Source organism: Grampus griseus, assembly GCF_964374135.1.
Source record: "Grampus griseus genome assembly, chromosome: 8".
Taxonomy (NCBI): domain Eukaryota; kingdom Metazoa; phylum Chordata; class Mammalia; order Artiodactyla; family Delphinidae; genus Grampus; species Grampus griseus.
In genome coordinates, this window is record NC_139002.1 from 21,021,478 (window position 1) to 21,043,946 (window position 22,469).

Here is a 22,469-nt window from a genome sequence, read left to right on the forward strand (position 1 = left end):
AAATTTAAATCTGCTTTCTTTAGAGTTCACTTTGAGTTCATTTTTTCTTTCTTCCTTTATCCATCTATCCGTCTGTCTATCTAAATGACATCCATCTAATCAGCAGATATTTTTTGAACACTGTCAGGAACTGTGATGGAGCTTAAGTATATGGTGGTGAACAGAACACACAAATTCCCTGTCCTCTTGGACCATACAGTATAACGGGGAGGCTGGCATTAAACAAATAACCGTACAGATCAATCTGGAATTACAACCCATATTAAGTACTTTAAGAGAAGAGTACAGGGTGCTGGGAGAGAAGGAGTCAGCAGCAGGACGTCCCTGGAGTCTTCTTTTATGTCCTGAAGCCAGCTGGTTAAGCAGGTTTGGAAATCAGAAAATATTTATTGAATAGCTATTATGTCCTTGTCACAGGGCTAGATTATTTAAGGGGTATAAGAGAAGCAATTAGACACAGATTTTTACCCTTGAATAATTTACAGCTTTTGTAGTTACATATACAAAAACACCTTGAAAGACCATAGATGGTGCCAGATTGTGTGCTAGAACTGTGGAGGTTAAGAGTGTATTAACCTCCTGTAGCCTGTGAAGGTTTCCTGAAGGAGGTGGTGCTTGAGCTGAGGCTTAAAGGAAAAAGAGGATTTGTACCAGTGATAAAGAGGGTAGAATCACGTCTATAATTCAAGGAGAAGAAAGCATGAGCACAGGTATAAAAATAAAAAGAAGCCTGTTGGATGAGGGGGCTGAGGGTCCATAAAGAAAAGTTTAGGGAATTCCCTGGTGGTCCAGTGGTTAGGACTCGGCACTTTCACTGCCATGGCCCAGGTTCGATCCCAGTTGGGGAACTAAGATCCTGCAAGCTACGAGGCACAGCCCAAAAAAAAAAGAAAAGTTTAATTTAATTCTTTGATTTAAATTTGCTTTTAGTTAAAGTGATCCGCAATATATCATCCAAATCAGAACACTTTTAAAAGTGAAAGGGGCCCTGCCCTGGGTGAATTGAGATAGGTGGTCATCCTGTTGTAATGTGGCCAGGATACAAGAGCTTATTCCAAAAAGCAGGATGGGAGAATGGAGCACATAGATGTAGTTCCTTTGTCCATATTCACCATGTGGATTTGCCCATAGCTTACTTATTTGATAATCTGTGGACCTTTCTTGGTGCTGTAGCGTGGATTGGGTCTTAGCTCTCTGAAAGGGAAGCGATGAGTCTAGTTTGAAGACAGTACCAGCACATAAAAAAATTGTACTCTGAGTGTATGCCAATGGAGACTCAACCCCAGGGGGAAGCAACCTAAACTTATTAGGACAATATTGTGACTGGTGCAAATTTAGGAATTCTATATACCTATGAATATGTGAAGAGGCGTGTTTTCTGTTGAACTTGTTGGAGATAAGCAAGGCCCTTACCGTTGGACTGTTGGAGAAGGACTCACAAATAGGGCTGAATGTTGTTAGCCTGTCTGGGAGAATAGCAGCCCAGATGCCCATCCATTCTTTTCCTGTTAGGCTTCTTCTCTGCTTTATCAAAGGACTGGAGACCCCAGATCCCATTAGTTTGAGAGAAGATCCGGGCATAAGATCTTGATAACCGTCTTCTTGTCTCCCCTTGCACATAGCTGGTACCAGAGCTGCAGCTTCCTCTCCCTAAGTTTGCTATGTCTGTGTCTGGCTAATATTAGAAAGGTTTATCAAACTTCCAAGATATGGGGGCTAAACTAGGGGAAATACCACTTTTTAAACCAGACACATTCGTTACTCTGTGGACATCTCATACAACAAAGTTTCTAAAATGAGAGGATTTTTTTTTCTTTCTTTGAAGTATGGTATAATGGCTACTTGTGTAAAATAGCTGGACAAGTGGGTGGATGTAATGCTTACTTTGAGATTCCCCAGAGAGGAGTGAAGGGAGACTGTTGCAATAACTTGCCAGCTCAACGGTGGGTTCCTTTCTAAGTGTGGTGAGAATATTTGGCTGAGGGAGTCTGGTGGGAAATGCCTCTCCAGGATGTTGGAGTTGGCCTCCTGAGCAACAGAGCCTGTTTGTAGCTTTAGAAACAAATTGGGAGGCCCTGCCAGTGCTTCGCACAGCCACTTGCCACCCACTCTTTCCTCCTTCATTATAGGTCCCTTTTGTTTTGCTTGCTTTGCTTTCGCCTTTGGTTTTTGGATTGTGATATTTTCTTCTTCCCCATTTTGGAGCATATTAGCCTCATCCAGCTGGATTTTAGGCTTTGCCTGACTAAGGATGTGAGATAATTTGGGGAGACTTAAATAGGACAGGATTTCAAAGCCCTGCCAAGTTTATGATTACAGGTAGATGCAAGCAAAGAGTTAGAACTTCACATCTTCAGCTAGTGTGGTAGGAGAGGGGCCTTTTCTAGTCAGAGGATTTCTATAGAGCCAGGTGGGGATTGTGGTGATAGCATCTGCAGCTTGTGTTCATTCACTGCCCAGCACAGGATTCTCATGTAGGTTTTTCTTACTGAGACTATTACTCTCCTTTTAACATCCAAGAAGAAGTGAATCAATCCAGCAGCTGTGAGGCCTAAAGAGTACATGGCACCTGTATCCATTTTGGTTCTGTGTCGTAGTCTAGTTCATGGCAGCCATTGTGTCCCCAGCCCTAACCCCAGCATAAGCAGAACAGTTTATTTCTGGAAGATAAGAAGACCACTGGAAAACCACTGTAAAGTGAAAATTAATTGGGAACTCTTGTTCCAGTTATTGCTGTGTAACAAGTCATCCCGAACTTAATGTTATAAAAGGACAACAGTTATTTATTATTGTTTTCTCTCATGGGTCTGTGGACTGACTGGGCTCAGCTAGGCAGTTCTTCAGCTACTCCGGATTCTTATACATTGGCCATCAGATGGTGGTGGGGACTGGAGGCATCTCAAAGGCTTTCCCACATGTCTAGCCGTTGATGCTGGATATTGGTTAGCTCTCAGCTGGGGCTGTTGGCCAAAACACCTACAAGTGGCTTCTCCATGTGGCCTGTGCTTCCTCTCAGGGTGGTGGCTGGCTCTCAGGAGCTAGGATCTCAAGAGCTGTATAGTTTTTTATGACCTAGCCTTGGAATTCACACAGTATCACTCCCACATCATTCTGTTCATTGAAAGCAAGGCATTCCAATAGCCCATGTTCAAGGGGGAAAGGAATTACACTTCCCGTATTGATGGGGAGGGTGTAAGAATTTATGGACATGCTTTAAAAACATCACAGCTCTTGATGCATTTCTTCATCCAAATTAGATAATTGTTGAAAAAGAATTTGTTTTGAAGGAGATTTCTTGCAGAAGAGACCTATGGCGCCCAAAATAGTCCAGCAGGCTGTTTCCATCTGCAGCTTCTTGCTATCCAGGTAGAAAGGGAGACTACACTCCCTGGCAGAATCTGGCTTTAGGCCAACAGTTTGACATGCTTCCGATGGCATTCAGATCCTTTGGGTGGAATTAGTTCTCCCTCCCAAGCAGCGATTGAAGTGCTCTTGTCTTTTCCCTGAGCGTCAACCACAGTGGTGCCCTCAGCTCCTTCACCTCTGCCAAGAGTGCTGAGAAACTGTGAGGAAGAAGCGATCAGAGTTTCTGTACTTTTGTAATTCTTTATCACCTTATTATTCTCTTATACTTTCTGTTTCTTTACCAGTTTGGGGGCTGTCCTTTTTTTCTTCTCCCCAGATGCTCTCCTGAGACCCTTTGTCTGGCAGGACTACTACCTCAGGCTAGATTTGGCTTCGGAACACACTGGTGTTTTGCTCATTGTATTCTTCAACTGCTTAATCATTATCATTTTGTTGTTCTTAAGCTCAGAGAGTCTGCTTTCCATTGTTGTCAAGTTAGTTCTCCAGAAAGAGACTGTCTGTTCTCCAAGTCCATGCTATAGAGCCTCTCAGGCTTGAAGAGTATACAGTGTCTTAGAACTGCCACCACGTTTAGCTAGCTTAGACCAAGCAGCTGGTTTCTCGTGAGTTAGAACAACATCTCTTGTTGAATCTCACAACTCCTAGCACATATTAGGGTCTCAGAAAATATTTATCAATTATTTGATGTATTTCATGCTCTTAAAACTGGATTTATGTCAAAGCAAGAAGGAAAAAAAAAGGTGAAATAAGAATTTCTTCAGAAGTTTCTCATGCTCTTATTTGATAAAATAAAGATTGTGGAGTAGCTGATTGGCTTCTATTTCCTGTCTCCTGGAATGCTCCTTCTTTGGACCCAGGTACCACCCCTTAAGGAAATCCAAAGGCTGTGTGGAGAGAGGAGCCCCCATAAAGGAGGACTGAAGGCCTGTAGATCTAGCTGAACTTGCAGCCCATAGCTGGCCATGAACATTCCAGCCAAAGCCCAGTGAAACAGAAAACCCATCAGTCAGCCACAGATTTGGGAGAAATAACAAATTGTTTTTTTAAGCTAAAAAAGAAAAGATTGTTGAGTTATTTTAAAGTATACTCATTATCTCCTCTCTCTAAAACTTGCCGGAATCATCTACCTGTTGTGACCTCCAGTGCTACTTACTGTCTGTCACAGAGAAGTAGCTCAAATTAGGGTCCAAAGAGTAGGGACAGAAACTTTCTTGAACACCGTTTAGTGTCTTCTCCACAGGAATGGTGAATGGAGCATGTAATACCTTCACATCTAAGTAGCTATCAGATGCAAAAAGGCTGGTCAAGAGCATTTCTCCATCAACCTTGGTGGGACTGAAGGTCAGACAATGACCGCTTGCTTAATACCAATTCTTTCTCAATTCCCCCATTCTGAATATTGGTGAAAGGTGACTTGGTCAAGAGCTTATGCTGTTACGTCAGATGATTGGCCAAGGCCACAAAGCAGTGAAATGATTCACTCTGTACACCAGTCTTGCGGTGATGTGATTCGTTTGTTCCTCAGCAAACTTCCAAGTCATCCACAGCGTGGATCTCTGGAGTTGTGGATCAAACAGTCCAAACTGTGAATGTATTCATTGAATGCTCAGGGTCTGTGGACATGCCCACTGAAAACAGTGTCATTCTGGTCACATGGGTAATGATGATTTAGTAAATTTTGTGGAAACTGAAACCTGGAGAGCGAGCTTCCTTCCTTCCTTCCTTCCTTCCTTCCTTCCTTCCTTCCTTCCTTCCTTCCTTCCTTCCTCCCTCCCTCCCTCCCTCCCTCCCTCCCCCCCTCCTTCCTTCCTTCCTTCCTCTCTATTTCTCCCCCCTCCCTCCTTCTCCCCCCTCCCTCCCTTCCTTCCTTCCTTCCTTTCTGCCACGTTCGGTCTTCATTGCTGTGCGTGGGCTTCTCATTGCGGTGGCTCCTCTTGTTGCGGAGCACAGGCTCTAGGCACCTGGGCTTCAGTAGTTGCAGCACGTGGGTCCTACGGTGCACAGGCTTCAGTATTTGCAGCGTGTGGGCTTAGTTGTGGCAGATGGGCTCTAGGGCACACGGGTTTCAGTAGTTGTGGCGCACAGGCTCAGTAGTTGTGGTGCGTGGGCTCTAGAGCACAGGCTCAGTAGTTGTGGCACACGGGCCCAGCCGCTCCGCGGCATGTGGGATCTTCCCGGACCAGAGCTCGAACCCGTGTCCCCTGCATTGGCAGGCGGATTCTCAACCACTGTGCCACCAGGGAAGTCCCTGGAGAGGTTTCTTGACCTTTTGCATTAATGTTCTCTTTGCTAGGTAAGAAATGGGAGGGTGCAAGTAGTTCTGTGTTGCTGGGTCATAAAGTGAGAGGCTGGAGGGGAGGAAAACGAGACAATAAAGGAAATAGGAACCAGAAGATGATACGAAACATGGAGTGTGAGAGTAATCTGATCAGCTCCATGAAGCCCTAGCAAAGACTGAGAAATGCAGGTCTGCAGAAATGATTTGTACGGCCAGCACAATGCTTTAAAATGGATTTGAATGCTTTTTTCCACTTTGTCAGAGTCTTCAGTATTCTCTGTGGTTTTGTCTCTTGTCTCTCCTCTTCCTGTTCCTTCAGTCACTGTCGGTTCCCCTGGCTCCTGTTTTACTGACATTTAGGCCATTTGTGTTGTACAGGTGTGTCCTACAGGTGTTTCTCATCTACTTTTACCAGATTTTGTTTTTTAAACCCTTGATGTGTGAAGCCTCCCTCCCCACCAAAAAAAAGATTAAAACTTTTTTGGGGAAAAAATATATTCTCGGGCTTCCCTGGTGGCGCAGTGGTTGAGAGTCCGCCTGCCGATGCAGGGGACACGGGTTCGTGCCCCGGTCCGGGAGGATCCCACATGCCATGGAGTGGCTGGGCCCATGAGCCATGGCCGCTGGGCCTGCGCATCCGGAGCCTGTGCTCTGCAACGGGAGAGGCCACAACGGTGAGAGGCCCGCGTACCGCAAAAAAAAAAAATATATATATATATATATATATATTCTCTTTGCTGTGATATGGATGCCCTCTGCATCTCACTTGTGCTCTAAGATCCCAATGGCCACTGCAGCTTCCCCCTCCCCATGCGCACACTGAAGACTCCTACTTTGCTCTGCCCCATCTGATGACTTTAGGACTGAATTGGTTGAGAAGAGATGAGAAAGAAGAGATTCATATTTTTGATATTTCACTTTCCTTGTAGATGATGAATATTGCCAGAAGCGAGGGAGATAAACTAGATGCTCTGATTTAAGAGTCAGGGTGTAGTCATTCATTCATTCACAGGATATTTATTGAGCACTTTCTGTGGCACTGTTCTAAACGCTGGAGTACAGCAGTTAGACAGGTAAAGTTCTGTCTTCAAGGGACTGATATTCTAGGGGAGAATTAACATATAGCATGTAACTCCTGTGTCCATTTCTTTATTTTGGAGAAGTGATAAATGTCACGTCTGTCTTACTTACCATGAGAGTAGTCTCTCACCCCATTTCCTATTAGAGAATATTAAAGACCAGCCACATTTTTGCTGCATATCAGCTTTTTGAGCAGTTCTTAAACGGCTTGATATGAGACTAAAGACTGACTGTGACTAAGATTAAGTCTTGAGGGAATTCTGAGATTCTCTTCAGAACTGATGATTTCTCTGAAAGGCCAGTTCTGTTCTGAGGGTTGTGGAAGTCTGTCACTGAACTGTGAACTAAGTGCAAGAGAGAACAAGAGACAAAGACAAAAAGAGAGGGAACTAGCTTTAAAAAGAAAGAGAACTGGCAGTGAGCTCAGACTACAGGTTTACATGGATAGTAATGTTTGGATGGATGGATGGATGGATGGATGGAGAGATAGATAGATAAAAATAAAAGAAAACCTGAGTACTAGGACGTTTTCTTTTTAAAACGAAAAATTGACCCAGCATTTCCATTGTGTCTGTTGAACTGGTGACATCAGGGACCAGCAAGCAGCCAGTCTTCCACTGACGTCAGCAAGAGCAGATTGAAATCTCCACAGCAGAGTGCTCCCCAGCCCTGATAAGTAGGGCTGGTAATTGAATTAGAAAACATTCTGAGCTATCAGCTAATTACGCTATTCAGGCAATCGCTTTGTTCACGTCTGTTTCATCCTTGAATTGCCTGAGTGACTTTCTCACTGGGAGGGGAAGTACTTCAATGTCCACGATAGAGGCACATATTTTGCGTCTCCCTCAATTATGCTACCTGTGCTTCCCTAGGGCAATACTTCGGCATTTCACATTATTACGGACGTTGTATGCGTTTTGATCGGCATTAGTTTTGTTCTAATTTGTGATTCAGTCTGATCTTTGTTTCCACGTGTCTGAATGTGTGCACATGCATGTTATTCCAATGCTCTTTTCTTTCACAAAGGCAAATAACCAATTTGATTTCCCTTCTTCCAGCAATCATACAATATAACAATTTGAAAGGCCTTAGTCATGCTTAACATATTAAAGCTACTGATGGGAAAGAAATTAATCTAGAACAGCAGCTATAGTATTAGAAATGAAGGATTCATGTCAACTTCGTCTTTTGGTTTTAAAAAAAAATCACAGAATCTTCCCTTCGCAGCTCCGAAGTGTATGTGTTGATTGTTTATTCACTTCATCCACTGGAAGAAATTAGTGGCTTTAGGTGTTAAAGACAGACAATGCTATTAAAAATCATAAGCAAAATCTGCAAGAGAAAAGAAGGTTCATCTTCTAGTAAGGATTTTTCCAGTACGAAGCACTGATGATAAATTTTACTTAACTTCTCCTTACATTTAGTTCCCACTTCTTATATGGTTTTGTGTTCAGGCTTAATTAGAAATGCCTCCTTGCTTCCTGAACACATTATCTAGAATTTGATGCCGAATTTCTTATGCTTATACACTGAGGAAGCATGGGAGAATCCCAGTGCTTCTTGAATCTCTTGGGACAAACACATGCTTGTCCTTAGCAAGATGGTTATTGCAAACCACACATTCAGTGGGACTTTGAAATCCTCATTGAGAGTAGGAAAGAACTTGTAATTTTGAGGAACTTGAAAGGAGGCTGGTATGGTGAGAGGGTAGTGGGCAAGGAAGAAAATGGCACAAGGTGAGGTGAGACAGGTAAGTGAGGGCTAGATCTCCTATGGCTTTGTAGATCATTAGAGTTTGGATTTTATTCAAGCCATTCTCCAGTTGTTGCTGAGTGGACAGAGCATTTAACCTGAGTTGCCTATAGATTTGGTTATGGATGGGCAAGTTGCTTTTTTTTGCCTAGTGTACCTTGGAATGTTGGATGGACAAAATGGAATAATGTATAGTAAATGCTTCTTCCACACCTGTGCAACCCTCAGTGTTTGTTCTCTCTTCTGAATATGTGTATTATCACTTTGAACTTCTGTATCAGCTATTTAATATTTAGTGTATGCTACATTATGGTTATGTCGTTCATATTCTGTTTCTTCCAACGATAGATTATTAGCTCTTTGAGAACAGAGGCTTCAGGGCTAGCACACAAAGCTCTACACACAGTAAGCACATAGGGGTTTTTTTTGTTTGTTCATTTTAAGGATTTGAGGTTTCCTTTATTTAACTTTGTCTACTGGTTTTTAAAAATTATTACAAGTAATATATTTCATGTACTTTTGTATATATTCAAAATTTTCTATGTAACAAATGGAAAACAAAGTAGGTTGTTAAAAAAAAGTAATATGGTGCAAAGTACAAAATAAAAATCATCTGCTATATCATAGGGACTGCATAATTTTTGTTTTAATTGGTATTGTTAAAATTGCCTTTCCAAATGGCTCTTGCAGGTTTCCACTTTTACTGGCAATATCAATTTCCTAATTTCTCGCCAGTGTTTGATACTGTCAGACTTCTAAACTTTTGCAAACCTGATTATTGAAAAATTGTATCTAGATTTACATTTCCCCAATTACTAGTAAAATTGGACATTATTTCATATGGTTATTGGCCATTTACATTTCTTTTCTCTGTTTATGTCCTTTGTCATTTTTTTCCTTTTGAGTTGTTTGTCTTAGTGAATGCAGGAATACTTTATATATTCTAGGTACTCTTCCTCTGTTAATGTATGGTAAATATTTTGTCCCAATCTCTTTTATTTTTTTACCTTTGTTTCAGCTTGCCTTTTGCATTCAACGGTAAAACATAGTGGCCCTTCTTCCATTTTAGGGAGGTCAGTATTTTTGATGATGATTATGTCCCATGTATAGCCCCAGATAGTTTTCTGAAATGATCTTTTAGAATGAACTCCTTGGCATGACCTATCAGCCTAAAAATAATCATCACCATTTGCTGTCTTGGCCCAATAGACCCTGTTTGTTTTCATATATTTTAGTTATTTTAAAAATAACTTATAAGAATAATGAAAGGATAGTTAAAAAAACTTCATTTGAAATTTTAATAATAATATAAATATAGCAACCCCAATCTTTATTCCATATTCTCCTGGTTTTGAATATACATACCTGAAATGGGTACCTCTGAACTCAACTAACTACTCATCAACTGTCATGCATGAACCTGGAATATATACATCTTGAAAATACTGGCTCCAGACTTCAGATACATCTCTAATAGGTTCTAGCTTGTTACTTCTGGTTCTTCCTGCATTTGTATTATCAAAATGCAAAACTTGAAGAATTTTTTGAAACCTTAAATGGCTCGTAATTTTGTTGAAGAGAAGACAGCTATCTTCTTTGCTCCATAATTTAAACACTTTCATCTTTAGATTTATAAACATCAATCAAAATGATCAATGTTTTGGATTTTTTATTTCTTTATTATCTGTATCCTTCTAGCCACTTTCATATATTAACCTGCCCTCAGCATTTGTCCACTCATGAACTGTATCAAATAGAATTTGGCACACAGACCCCATAAAAGATAAAAGAATGTAGTCATATGCCCTTTTAGCATAACAGGATAGTCCAAGTTCTTGTTGCAAAATATTGCATGATGAAGTCGTAGGGGAGCAAAACTTTTCCTTCTACCCTTCTAGGTTCTTTTGGTTGGCCTAATAACCAAATTGATGTAAGATAGATTTACAAGAGAAAAGCCAATTTAATTTCATATGTACAGGAGCCCCATAAAAATGAGAGACCCAAAGACAAGCCTCAGGCCGTTGAGGCTTATATGCCATCGTGAGCTAAGGAACAGGATAGAGGCCTGGGGCTTTGGAGGGGAGGAGGGTCATTCACAGGACAGTAAGAAGGGCAGATGTTTTCCCTGCCACACAGATATGTCATTCAGATAAAAAATTATCTCTGGTAATACCTCCCTCTCTGAGCCAGCTTCCCTACCTAGATTCTTTTAGGTAGTTAAGGGGGAGGTAGAAAGTTCTTCCTGTGTATCTTGGGCCTTATCTTCAACTCAAAATAATCTGCATGCTAGCTGTATGCTTTGGGGAGGCTCATTCTGAATCCCTCCAAAGTCCTTCCTGTTGAATGACTAACTGAATGAGAACACCTATTTCCTTTTTGTTCTTAGAAATACACTGTTCACTCATCATTTCTTGAGTTAGAAAATTTGTCTAGTATGTGGTCATCTAAAGACTCATAGTGTGAAATTTTGCCTTTATGATAAATGTTACCATCATCATTAGAGTCTTAATTGCTGCTATTTGTCTCTTTGCATTCATCTTCTGATTTGTCTAATTGTGAAATGTCTTCCTCTGTCAGTTTTCTTCTCATTGGCATTATGGACAGAAAATTTTAAAATTCTGAACTCTCAGCAGTGCTCAATTAAAGCTAAGTGCAGACTACAAAGATAGTGTCTCAAGTCTTTTGCACCTTATTGAAAGATGATGCATACTTTGGACAGTGCAGTGAGAAAATTGAAGGATAATATAATTGAATCACTTTTGCATCATCCTTTTTGGGGATTTCATCACTCTTCCTTTCTCTTATCATTTGTCTTTTTTTTAAAGCACAGTTGTAAATAATCCAAGATGTAGGGGAAAAAAAAGACCACTAAGATTCAATAATATAGCTTAAATTTATAAAAGCTTGTGCTGGACCCATATGGTAGTTACAAGATAGAATGAGTTTTACTCTATTTTTGATAGTAAGTATAATTTCCCTTTGTTGTTTGGAAGACTCTAAGAAGAATAAAATTATGAAATAACAATCCTTCCAAATAGTAAGGAATAGTTCCAAAAAGAAAGTAAAATTGGGCCCAATGGCCCTAATGTTATACCAAGGACTGAGTTGACCGGAAATATATACTGACTGTATTAGTGAAGCTTTTAGTGTGGAGTCAACTGGAATGGAAATAACGTTTAATTCGGTTTAGCCTTTCTTTACTACACTGAAGCCTGCAGGAGTTTGCTCCAGCTTACAACTTTCTGTTCTGACCTTCCCCTTATCTGTACAGCACGGACAGAAAGAATAAATTAACTTCTTTTTGACTGAGGTAGGTGCTTCCTCCTCCTGTTCATTTTGTTTGCAGGAGCCCTGCTTTATCTCGTGTGTCTCTCTTCTAAGCCTCTTTTCTCTATCAAAGCCCTTGAGCTGTTAGCTGTTGAAGTGAAGTGCATCTCTGTAGAGCACAGAGCACTGCCAGCATCCCAGTTGGGGAGAATCTCTAAGAGGTGTGTATGCCAAGCACGATATCATTGTGTGCAGGCATTGCAGGAGTCTGCCAAACTCAGGGGTAGGCTGCCAGTACAAATGCCACGTTGACATGACATTTACAAGTTGAGAGTCTGGAAAAGGACTGGCAGTGGAACACCCTTCAGCTACCTCATTTAGGTTGGCAGTTTCAGGGCCAACTTTTGGTTTTTAGACTCAGAAACCATAGTCAAGAAGTAATACTTTGTATAGAATTTAAAACTATCACTGCCGCTTTTTCTAGTAAGTGATGAATCCTGTTAGCCTGTTCCTGGGATGCAGGATAAACCAGAGTGGTAAGAGTGCAGAACCTGGAATCAAATCTGGATTTGAATGAGGGCTTTATCACTTACTGTGTAACCCTGGTCAAGTTACTTAATCTATGTAAGTCTCATTTTCCTATATATAAAATAAGGATAATATCACTTTCCTCATAGTGTTATCAGATGGATTAAATAATATCCTTAAAAGTATAAGCACCAGTGCCTGTTCAATACTAGGTATTCAATAAATGCGAGGTATTTTTCAGATTCTTTAGAAACTTGTGAGAAATTCAGGTTTTTAGCTGTTCCTATCTATATTTTAGTAAAAAGTAAAAAGATTCTCTCTTTGACTTAAGAATTGCCAGAACAGTACGCACAGGAAGCCCAGAACACAGTTTTCTCCAGCTCTCCAGGAAAACTTAGAGCCAGAGTCAGGATCATTTGAGCATTTTGGCATCTCCACATTAGTTTCTTAGGTACAGAAACCTTTGAGGTATTAAGAATTTATTTCTGTAATAGCAGTCCTTTGATTGAATTGGAATTTTTCTATGGCAAATTCTAATGCAAAGTGCAGACCTAGAGCTATTCTGAAGGATATCCTGTGGCTTAATAGAGAGGCTATCATTTGGGTGCAGGTAAGAAGGTACTTGGTCTTGAGTAAGTCTTTTATCAAGATCTAGTAGCTAAATAACAGACTTTTCTGTGCTGCTTGTATAAAATATCCTCACCATAGCACTTTGTTTATTTCCTTTAATCATTTTCAATACGTTAGTAAATTCTCTCAAATGATAAAATTCTGTCTTTTCTTTTTTCTCTTGTTTTTCAGATCTTCAAAGTTGTTGCGGGCATTCTATGTTCCCTTCCTGTCAGATCAGTATACAGTGTATGCAAACTACACCATCCTCAAACCCCGGAAAGGAAAGCAAATCAGGAAGAAAAGTGGAGGTTAGCACCATGCCTGTGGCCCCAAAGGACAACCATCCTGTTAACTGGTAATTCCACTGACAGGACTCCCTCCAAGTCATCGTTTGTAACATTTGTAATAAAAGCCGTCTGACAAGAATACTGGAATCGGGGCTCTTTGGGCTTGTCAGAGTCAATCACATTCACTTCTTAATGTGTGTCTCTGTTCTGCATGTACACTTTGTGCAGCTAGGTGGAGAAAGGCCCTAAAGTCCGGGTAGATACATTGCTCCACATCTCATTGTTTTTCTTCTGTTCAATTATTTACTAGACCGGAGAAGAGTAGAACCAACTTTCAGGAAGAATTGAAAATCCCGAGACTGGATGGCTGTGTTGAGCTGTTCTACACACTCTGGCTTGGCATCCAAGAACTAGCCTCCCTTGGGCCGTATGAGCTTCTCCACCAAAGCTCTTTGGCAGCTCCTAGCAGACGACCTCGTTCCAATCCTAGTGCTGAAAATGACCACAGCCTAATTGCCAACCTACATGTCCTTTTCACCTCCGGCAAGACTAAGCTTTTCTAAAGCATGTCACAGGACCAGGACCCTACCCTGGAGGTATCTCAGGAAAAATGCAATCAGTTGAGGAACTGTGGCTTAATTTCATTACATAGGATGCCTCTTGCTTTCATCTTATTTCCTTTACAACAAACTATAACTATATGGGTGTGGGTTTTTGTTTGTTTGTTTTTTAAGCTTTAGCATGCTGTTTCTTGAATTCAAGACTTCCCTGTATAAAGGTATCAACAGACCAGACTATAACTGTACAGGACATACGTGGAGAAAATTAACTCTATCAGTTGGTAGATTTGGATGACATCACATTTTAAAGTAATTTATTCTGAGGCCGTTTCTGAGGAAATTAAGAATCTCCCTTTTTAAACAACCCTAGTGAGAAAGACCAGTGTATATTCATGGCACCTGTTTTTGAGTATGTCTGTTGCAAAGCACATCCTGCATGGGGCACCTCTAGTCAAGTAGGCAATGATAAGGACTTAATTAAAACATAAGTATATACCTTACTTTGCTTTTACACACAGTATTTCATAGTTTACAAAGCACTTTCACATTATCTTATTTGATCCTCACAGTCATGACGTGAGGTAGACAAAGGAAGTGGTTTTATCCCCATTTTACAGATGAAGAAACTGAGACTATGGGGCAGGGGGCAGGGGCAGGGGGAGGTAAGGTGACTTGCCCAAGGCCACACAGCCAATAAGTAGTAGCGCTAGGACCAGAACCTGGGCTGCCTAACTTCTCATCCAGTGCTCGTCCGTACTCCTCACTTGACTATGAGAACATTACTTGAAAGAATGATGAGGTTGGCCAGAGACCTAATTGATAACGTAACTTTCTATTTTAAGGAAGAATTTTATCTGTGTTTCTGTGAGTTCTTTGGAGCCTCCAGTCTGACTATTGGTTAGACCATCATAGCGGTACTCCGGGATGCAGCCTGGCCTGTGGCAGGAAAGTAGTGCTCATGTTTGGAAGTCAAGCTCCTTTGCAGCCACACAGGATCCAATACAAGTTCCATTCCTATAGTCAATCTGGGGTCACGTTATAGTGCCTTATTTCCCTAAGGGTGATTGTGTCTAGTATCTGCAAATAGGATGCATTCATTTTTCAGAGTTTCCATCTTTCATTTTTCAAAGAGAAGGGATTTTCAGTAGGAACTGATCCCAAGAGAGGAGAAGTGACAAGGGAAGAAATGGCTAGTTACCATATGAAGAGTCCTCATTCGGATCCCCTCTAAAGGAATATCTGGGGAGGGGTTGAAGAATTGTGAGTCAGTAGGTCTAGATAGCATGAACAATGATAACTGGAGAGTGAAGATAAACTGGGGTCCCACTCGCTGCTTTAAGGATTTTTGTATTTAATTTTCAATACTTGATTACTATTTCCCAAGGCAGATATTGGCACATGTGGTCTGACTATGGGACAGAGAATTTCTAGTGAAAGATCTTGCCATACCTGCAGTAATAGTGCACTGTCCTTCACAGTGGCTAGAGCTCTTTTTTTTGCCAAGGTAAATGAGAAGGTACAGTAATGGAGGTCCATGGTGAGTGGTTTTTTTCTAATCAAAGTGGTACAGTACTGATCCATTTTATCATGTTGCATGTTAAAAAAAAAAAGCCTTCTAAGCAAGAACTTACTGTAATATAGCACAAAAAAGGTCATGATCAATCTAGGTATTCCTTGGGAATATCAGTTGCTATCCCTTTTAAAACCTGATTTCAGTTTGCTCTGTTCTATGAATATCTTTAGTGAGAGCACAGTAAATTGCAGAACACTCTGCCAAATTCGATAGGTAAGGGATATAAAAATGAATGTTTTTTGTTGTGAAGGTGTTTTTCACATGATATATAAACGCGTTAAAACATCTCCACCTGGGCTTCCCTGGTGGCGCAGTGGTTGAGAGTCCGCCTGCCAATGCAGGGGACGTGGGTGCGTGCCCCGGTCCAGGAGATCCCACATGCCGCGGAACGGCTGGGCCAGTGGGCTGTGGCTGCTGAGCCTGCGTGTCCGGAGCCTGTGCTCCGCAACGGGAGAGGCCACAACAGTGAGAGGCCCGTGTACCACAAAAAACAAAACAAAAACATCTCCACCTCAGCAATACAGGGAGGTTAGCTTTGCCTGGGAAGAGAGTTTCAAAACACTTGGTGAGAGTAGCATTTCTCCTCCAGAGAATCAGTGTTCAGCATGAGCTGACCGCTCTGCTCACTGTAAGGATAAAGTATCTCAGGTACGTTTTTCTCCACAGATTGTTGACTATCAAGGAATGAATGAAGTTCTACAGCTTATTGGTAATAAGCTTTGATTGTAGAGCTGAGCGAGGGAGTTGGGTGCATTGGCAGTCCCAGGGCTCTCTGATCTCTGGATCTTAAGCAGCCTTGTCTGAACCCCAGATCTCACAACACTGAGTCCTATTACTGAACCAGCCTGTGTAGTAGCATCTGCTATCGAAGTATACCTGTCAACTGGTAGGTGTCATCTGATAAGAAAGACCACTCATTTTAATCTCTTGAGATTATAACATTAAAGGGAAGCCCACACTCTTTATTACTGAATTCAAGTTTAGAAACTGATTCTCTGTTTTAAATCAAGGTGGTTCTTGATCCCAACAATTTATTTGGGTCATTTTTTCTAGTTTGGAGTTCTGGGAAAGAACCTTCCAAACCCCATGTAATTCTGCAGCATTAGATCCAGATTGACCATTTGGGCAAAGCACAAATGGAAATCCTTTATTGTGTTTTGCATTTTGTAGGATTTATTGAAATAAGAATTCACTGTGATTGTGCTGTCTTCTGGCCAGTGTTGGGCAGCTCTGCTTTAAATTTGGTTAATTTTATTTTCTCTGAAGAGCGAAAAGAGGCACAGTTTAATCTTTGCCTCCACAGGCATATTAAGCTCATGTATTAATTCATTCTTAGGCTCCTACATTAAATGCCTTGGGTAAACAGATAAATGGACATGTGCTCAGCTGTAATTTTTTTGCAAAAGAAAGATCTGACTTCCATATGGCATTGTTGGATTTCAGAGGCTCTCTGGTGTTTTGATAAATCTAAATGAATGTTGCCTTTAATTTTTCCAGTATATAATCTATTTAACCGTGAGATTCATGCTGCAAGTGAAATCAGGAAGCACTGCAGTGTTGAAGCAAGAGTATTGTTCAATTCATTTGTCTTCCTGATCCTTGTACTTTATTTCACATGTCAGTGTTTACATTACATACTTGTATTTTCTGTGAAAGAAAAAGTTAAATAAATCTTGGCAGTGTGATTTTCCTTTTATTAAGTTGATATTTTCTCTTTTGCTTTTAGCTTTTAAATCTTTGGTGGAGATTGGAACCTGAAGGAGCTCAACTCCTTCCATCACCCCCACTTTCCTCCTTCAGTGTATAGACCTGCCCTCTGTAGACCAAATAGCCCAGAATGTTTATTCTGAAAACTCTGGGAAGAAGCCATTGGAAAACCCAGTGAGGGTTAGTTTAATTTTGTGGAAAAACCAAGCACAGTGGGAACTACTCAGTGTGTCAACATTGTGCCTAAAAGAGAGTTTCTGGGTCCATGTTACGTTTTTGGATTAAGAATCTCTGGGCGGGCTTCCCTGGTGGCACAGTGGTTGAGAGTCCGCCTGCCGATGCAGGGGACACGGGTTCGTGCCCCGGTCCGGGAAGATCCCACATGCCGCGGAGCGGCTGGGCCCGTGAGCCATGGCTGTTGAGCCTGCGCGTCCGGAGCTTGTGCTCTGCAATGGGAGAGGCCACGACAGTGAGAGGCCCGCGTACCGCAAAAAAAAAAAAAAAAGAATCTCTGGGTTTCGAGAGTCTTAATATTCATAGAAATGTGATCTAGTAATATCTAACATTTAGGTAATTTTCCACTTTGTCAGGGGTTGTCAGGAGCAATAAAACTTTTTTTGTGAATGAATTTCTAACGTCATTCCTGTATCTTGCACCTTATAGCCAATAACTTCTAGTAGCCGTCTGGTTTAGTACCATTGGTTACCAGTTTTCTTTCCATAGGACCCAAAATGCCCAGGAAACTTGGTTTGATTATTTCTTCCAAGTTGTTTTAGAGAAGGATATTTTATTAATATAATTCCAGAAGGGAGAAGTCCACAGCCCTAATGAATTTCTTTTCCCCTCCTAGAAGGCCATCCTTCTCCCTGTTTATTTTTCTTACTTTTAGGGCCAGCTCGAGTCTCCCTCTCTTTTATGAAGTCTTTGTAGACTTCAGACCCCTGTGATTACTTCCTGAACCCTCTTGAGTACCCAGTGTCTTTACTAATGACATAGAACCTTAACATGCAACCCTTGCAAGCCTGTCTCTCAAGAACATTGTTGGCACGTCTGGGGGCAAAGACCATGTCACACTTCAAGAAACCTGCAACAAAAATACAGCTGTTGCTTTCAGTTTGGTCGATTTTAGGCCACAGAAAATAGAGCAAGTCATGAGCCCTATAGTAACTCAAAGGGCAATTTGAAAGATGTGAATGAGGCTAAATGCTATGTATATTTTAGGACACATGCTTTCACACAAAGGAGGATTCCTCAGAATACCTTCGAAAAAGAGAGATTGTGTACCTTCATTGAATATTTTTATTATTACTTGGTTTTGGAGAGTCAGACAGCCCACAACACCTTCTGAATGAATTTGGAGCAGAAAGCCTCTCCTCCAGGTGTGAGGAGATGCTCGGTTCCTACCAGATACGTGCCCTGCTAGGAAAAGGAAGTCTATAACTGCAAGATGACTTCGTAGTGATACGTTCAAATTCAATAATATCAAGTAGTAAGTGTTTCTTTTGCAGCTGAAAGCTGTTTTGGCTCTCTTCAGCCCTGGAGTTCACCACAGACCTGGCATTGAAACAAATTATAACCAACAGATTTGATAAATGAAATGAGAGACATTCAGATAAGGGATGTGAGAATACAGAATTGTAGTGAGACGACAGGCAGACTGGGAACTCCTATTGTAGCTCCTTAGAATAAACAGCTCGTGATTAACAATTGGGTTAAATAGCATACCTAAGTATGAGCATCTCTTTAAAATATTTAAGGAAATCTTAAGGTATCTTTATAAAACACTTGAAGGTAGTAGGGGTTTTTGGTTTGTTTTTGCTTCTCGTTTCTGGGCTGCATGTTCTGCCTTGACATGCCTAGAGATAAGAGTGTAAATTGGGTGATTCTTGATGGTCCCATCAGCCAAAAGATTGTGTGAGATAAAAGTAACTTCTTCTGACAAGGGTTTTTTGCAGACCACAACCATGGATGCCAGCCATTTACTGCCTTAGGAGATTATCTTTGACTTTTATTTGCCTGCAGGTATTTGGCAACTGGTGCCATTGGACTGTAATTTGCCATTTTAACCCTCGGATTCCAACTTGCCAAATGAGAAGGGTATGGTTTCTGGTCTGTTTGCTAGGCTGCTTCAGCAGCATTATACTCAATGCTGGAGAAGATGTGACCCGCAGAGCAGTGATTCTCAACTGGAACTCCACGAAACAATCACCTGGGGACCCTTTGAAAATTGCCACTGTCTGCTTGGACCCACCCCCTTCCTCCCAGGGAATTCTGAGTTAGTGGCCCAAGATGGGCATAGTCATCGTTACTTTTTTTTTTTTTTAAACAACTTAGGTGATTTTTCTAACTACCCACTGTTATTGATATTAGAGACTGGAAAGCAAACAATCACATGAAAGATCAAAGATAAATTAAGTCAGCAAAATGTTTGGCGTCTTTTTCCAATTACAACCCCTGTTAACCCAGCCCTCTTCCCCTCCCCAGACCCTTTTCTCTGCTTTTTCTGCCCTATCAAACCTTACCTGTCCCATCTCTCATTCTTTCTGGGCCCCGCTTTCTGGGAAACAATTAACTAATGTGGTACTGAAGTACACTAATGGATGTTAATAATTTACTCCAGTTCCCTTCTCATTGATCCTCTCATCTCAGTACATTTGAATGATAACAATCTGGAAAAAAGGAATGACTAATTTTGGCAATTTCAGACCCATTCAAGTGCCATTTAATTTATTTGTTATATGGGAGGAGAGAGTTTGAGCTGGCAGATCCAACCTTCAGGAAGAACTGCCTGGCCTTTTTCAAACCCTGTTGGCCTCCTCAGATAAGGACCTGTGGCTGTCTTGAATAGGAGAATGAAAAAAAAATGTGTGTGCGTATTAAGCCCTCCTGCTCTGGGCACACTGAGGGAGGCTGCTTTGTGGATCTTATATGTTTGTTTGAGACAAGTACAGTGAAGACTTCCCCTTTGTTATTGTGCCACTGGTCTTCGGAGCTTCTCTGGAGCTGCTGCTACTTCCCCCTCCTCACTCCCGCAGACATGAGAGCAAAGGTTAATCTCATTTTGAGAGAAATGACCTGATATGTGTTCACCCAACCAGCAAGAAAACACCATGTATCACTCAGGAATTGGTCTTGCTCCTTGTCTCCCTATTAACAATATGTCTCTAAGCCTCCTTGGTATTTCCTATAATATGTTCCCATTTTTTCTTGCCTGTGAAATATTTGTGGAGTTATGTAGAAAAGGAGGCTGGCTTTGCAGTGCTACATTTATAAAAGAATCTTGTGAATTTTTAAAAAAAAACTCAGCCCCTTCCCCTTTCCTTGGGCTTTTTTCTATAATTGTGTTCCCAGAGTCTGTGATATTCTAAAAAATAGAACTCAGAGTTTAAATTTGTTGCCATGCTTTTTGGGTTTTGTTTTTGTTTTACTCCCAAGTATCACAGTTTCTGAAAACTTGAGGCAGCCTTGTCTGCAGTGCCCTAGTGTCCAGCAGAGGGCAGCCTATTCTCAATAAAAATTTCAGCTCTCCTTTTCCTCCAGGAATCTAATTAGTTCCACTAATTGCTTGGTGTCAAAACTCCAGTGTAAATTGAAATATCTGAGTTGCATTTCTTGAGAATATGTATACTTTAGAATTACACTCCTATATTTCTATAATTACAAAATTTTCCTGGAGAAAACCGTGACCATAATTTGTGACAGCTGGATCATCACCGCTAACAGTGATTCCCTGGTTGGTAAATGATCCACAGGTCAATTCTTCCCAGTTAATTTTACCTCTGTTGACATGACCTTGATGGTCTTCATAGGTAGTAAAAGATATGTGTTTGGTGGAGAGGGGGAAGCAGCTACTTTTAGGGGTAATTACCAGCCATTTACTCATTTTCAAGTTTCCAGACATGAGCAAAGCAGTCTTAACTTTTCCTCTGCTAACTTATTATCAAAGGCAACTCAAAGGCTATATGAATGTTCAGGGTTCTCCCCTCCATCAGGTGCCAACACATTATCTACAGCACAGTAGCTCAACTTAAGGTAGAAGGGGCTGAGCCCCTAGAAAGTAAACGGTCTGAGAGTACCTTTGATTTCTCCTCATGTGTAGGTCATGGGGTGAAAAGCAAACATTTGCAGAAGGAAGTAGAATTTGCATTTAAACGTATAGGGTATCCACTTAGGCAGATTTAGGCCTTTAGGGACAGACAAGTTCAGCTCTTTGATAAAGAAGGAAGATTTCCCTTCTTTATCCCATTTCTGAACTCAACCTTAGAACTATCTGGGGAATAGATTGAAGTTTGGGGTTTTTGTCATTTGGGGGGTTTCTTGTTTTCCTTTTATGTTTTTTACCCTCTAGATCATCAGATTTGCTCTGTGCAGAAATAATACGAGTAACAGCTAACACTTACTAAGCATTTACTATATGTCAGGAAGGTTTCAAGTTGCTTTTTTACCTCACATAATCCTCACAACAACCTTGTGAGCTCGGTAACTATTAATCCTCTTTTTAAAGATGGGGAAACTGATACTCAGAGATATTAAATGTCTTGCCCAAGATCACCTGGGTAAAAAGTTGCAGACCTGGGATTCAAACGCAAACAGTCTGTCTGGCTCCAGACCCTCTCTCGTAACCATGATGGTACACTCCCTATTTCATGACCTCTTGTTTGGGTATTGTGCTCAGGTGTCTGGAATGGCTAGATGGGCAGAGATAAGAACAGGGTCTAGTCATAGTCATGTCATTTTTTCAACGACCTTCTTATTCTACCTTCCATAATCAGAGCCCAGAGCTTGTCCTAGTAAGACAGAGTGTTCAGTCTTTGTAGGGGCTTTTCTTTTCTTTCTTTTTTAAAAATATTTTTTATTTTATATTGGCGTATAGTTGATTTACAATGCTGTGTTAGTTTCAGGTGTACAGCAAAATGAATCAGTTATACATACACATCCATTCTTTTTCAGATTCTTTTCCAATAGAGGTTATTACAGAGTATGGAGTAGAGCTCCCTGTGCTATACAGTAGGTCCTTGTTGATTATCTGTTTTATATAGAGGAGTGTGTATCTGTTAATCCCAAATTCCCAAATTCCTAATGTATCCCTCCCCCCACCTTTCCACTTTGGTAACCATAAGTTTGTTTCCGAAGTCTGTGAGTCTGTTTCTGTGTTGTATGTCTATCGCCATACCACCCTGAATATGCCCGCTCTCATCTGTAGGGGATTTTCTAGAACACTGTGAGCCCTCAGCTAATTTTAATTTCACACTAGAAAGGGAGCTGATTTCCTGAAGTCCTAGAAGTCAGTGGAAATTCTGGTTTCTAATTACAGTTCCAGCTGAATCTCTGCTGAGATGTGAATGGTGTGTCCAGGGGTCTTGGCACTGCTTCTTTCTTACTCCTGTGACCTTTTTCCTAACAGTTCTGTTGGGCAGGTCAGAGAAAAAAAAGGGGGGGCTTCCCTGGTGGTCCAGTGG

At 41.1% G+C, this 22,469-nt stretch overlaps 1 protein-coding gene across 1 annotated transcript in view; it reads left to right on the forward strand.

The window, feature by feature from the left end:
- The window catches only part of ALG9 (ALG9 alpha-1,2-mannosyltransferase), a gene marked incomplete at its 5' end in the record, with an annotated part of 100,123 nt that extends 86,381 nt beyond the window's left edge, over positions 1-13,742 (forward strand). The window contains 2 exons of the mRNA XM_082661074.1: positions 13,073-13,191; positions 13,481-13,742. Of these exons, the coding sequence (XP_082517200.1) occupies positions 13,073-13,191; positions 13,481-13,518 (157 nt within the window). The 3' untranslated portion in view covers positions 13,519-13,742. The remainder of the gene's footprint in view (positions 1-13,072; positions 13,192-13,480) is intronic.
- Positions 13,743-22,469: the final 8,727 nt, after the last annotated feature.